Below are 2,492 nucleotides of genomic sequence, written 5' to 3'. Positions count from 1 at the left end.
TTTCCTTTCAACAGCTGATAGAATGGCTAGGCTTTGTCTGCTGACTTGCTGATGAATCTGATCAGTGCGGCCATTTTTCCTGTCAACCGCATGATATCTTTGATGCTCTTAGGCTCGGGCAGACTGAGGACTGCTTCTACCTTTTCTGGGTTGGCATATATTCCTCTCTCGTTGATCAGAAAACCCAAGAACTTTCCGGAGCTCACTCCAAAGACACATTTCTTCGGGTTGAGCTTGATTCTATACTTGTTCAGGGATGCAAATGTTTCCTCCAGATCCATGATATGTCCAGCATGTGTGACGCTCTTAACAATTGAGTCGTCAACGTATACTTCCACATTTCTTCCCTTCCGGTGAAGGAATACTCTACCCATTGCCTTCTGAAAAGTTGCTCCAGCGTTCTTCAGCCCGAAGGGCATAGCTATGTAATTATACACTCCCCCTTCGGTAATGAATGCAGTTTTCTGCCTGTCTGGCTCGTGCAGGCTGATCTGATGGTACCCTGAGAAGGCGTCCATGAAGCTTAGCAGGGCGTGCCCGCTGGTTGAGTCTACCAGTTGATCTATCCGTGGCAGTGGGTAATAGTCCTTCGGGCAGGCTTTATTAAGATCCGTGAAATCAACACACATTCTCCATTGGCCATTTTCCTTCTTCACCATGACCACGTTGGCTAACCATTCTGGATAGTCACAGGGTTCAATAAATCCTGCTTCCAAGAGTTTTTCCACCTCTTCCTGGATTGCCTGGCTTTTCTCCGTGGAGAAGCTTCGCTTTTTCAGCGTGACTGGCCTAATATCCTCCTTCACATTCAGCTTATGCACCATGACTGCTGGGTCAATTCCGGGCATCTCATCTGCGGAAAATGCAAAAATGTCTTTATTCTTTCTCAGCAGCTCTATGAGTTGCAACCCTACTCCTGGATCAATGTCTTTCTCAATCTTCACCGTCCTCGAGGGATCACCTTCTGTGAGCTCGACTGTGACATGCTCCCGCTGGGAAGTGGTCTGGCCATTTCTTCTTTTGCAGGCTCGAAGTTTTCCATTGCCAACTTCTATTTATCTTTTTCCCTGTGATACTCTTCACGCTTCCTTTTCCTCGACTTCCTCTCAGGTTGCTCAGGGAGCCTTCTCTCGGAACCGGACTGCTGTCTGGTTTTGGCAGGTTGCTTTAAGGCAGTTATGTAACATTATTTGGCTGTCTTTTGGCTTCCCTTGAGATTTGCTGACCAACCCTCATTAGTTGTGTAAGCCATGGCTAGGTGGTAAGTGGATACCACCCCGCCTATCTTGTGGATGAGCGGTCTTCCCATGATTACATTGTAGGGTGAAGGGGAGTTTATCACGAAAAATTCTGCTCGGACATCACGCCTTCTTGACCTCTCTACTACCCGGACTGAGAGTTCGATTATGCCTTCTGGGGTAAGCCCCGAGCCATTAAATCCGGTGACCTCGTAGTTTACTCTCTTTAGGTCTTTTCTGTCCAACTTCAGCTCATTGAACGCACTGATGTATATGATGTTGGCTGAGCTGCCTCCGTCTATCAGTATTCTATCCACCTCCCAGTTTGCAATTCTCATTGTCACCACCAGCGGGTCATCATGAGGGTAAATTATGCCCTTCTGGTCATACTCGTCAAACGTGGCTCGTGGCTGCGGGGGAAGAGGTGGCCATCTACGCTTATCATTGTCGTTTATTTGATGTATCATTGCCCGCAGGTCAGCCCGCGCTCTATTAACTGTCCCCCCATGCACTGGACCCCTGCTGATCACGTACACCATTCCCTCTGGCTTGCCATCTCTATCTTTGTCTCTAGCTGGGCCCCTATGACCTCCTCTACGGTCAGCTCGGCCCGCTTTATCCTCCTCCCTTCTTCTGGGAGGGTCATCACGCTGCTTAAATTGACTCAAGTATCCTCTCCTAACTAAGTCCTCTATGTTGTCCTTCAAGTGCAAGCATTCTTCAGTGGTGTGGCCATAATCCCCGTGAAAGTCACATCACTTACTGGTATCACGACTCCTGTTTACCATCCTTGGAGGCCTCTGCCACTTATCATCAACCTTATTTACGCTGAATATGTGAGATCTGGAATGGGTTAGTGGGGTATACTGATCAAACTTCCCAGGCCTTGGCCCTCTCCTTGGATCGGACCTTCTCAGTCCCACTGCCCTGTCTACTTCTCTACGGTTTTTCTCAGCCCTGGTTGGCTGGTCCACCATGGGTGTGTTCTCTTCCCGGGTGACCTATGCTCGCTTAACTGAGTCACCTGTTGCTTTCATACTCATCATTCCTCTGTTAGTCTCGTCTGCTTTGATGAACTCATGCGCTTTACCCAGCGCTTCAGCAAGCGTTTTGAGGCTCTTACGCCTTATGTATGCTCTGAATGGTGACCCTGGTAGTAGGCCACTCTGCATTTCTAACAGCGCTACCTCCTGGCTCATATTTGGGATGGTTGTTGCCTCCTTGTTGAATCTGGTGATGAACTCCCTCAGGGGC

General features: G+C 48.7%; 1 protein-coding gene across 1 annotated transcript; it reads right to left on the bottom strand.

The window, feature by feature from the left end:
• Positions 1-1,186: 1,186 nt before the first annotated feature.
• LOC110686537 lies at positions 1,187-2,215 on the bottom strand. The gene is made up of 2 exons (XM_021863156.1): positions 2,024-2,215; positions 1,187-1,939 (listed from the first exon to the last, which is right to left on the bottom strand). The coding sequence occupies exons 1-2, from the start codon at positions 2,213-2,215 to the stop codon at positions 1,187-1,189; spliced, it is 945 nt and encodes a 314-aa protein (XP_021718848.1).
• Between the last annotated feature and the right edge of the window lie 277 nt (positions 2,216-2,492).

Source organism: Chenopodium quinoa, unplaced genomic scaffold (assembly GCF_001683475.1).
Source record: "Chenopodium quinoa cultivar QQ74 unplaced genomic scaffold, ASM168347v1, whole genome shotgun sequence".
NCBI classification, from domain to species: Eukaryota; Viridiplantae; Streptophyta; class Magnoliopsida; order Caryophyllales; family Amaranthaceae; genus Chenopodium; species Chenopodium quinoa.
The sequence above is the reverse complement of the archived record's forward strand: the minus strand, read 5'-3'. Positions and strand labels throughout refer to the sequence as shown.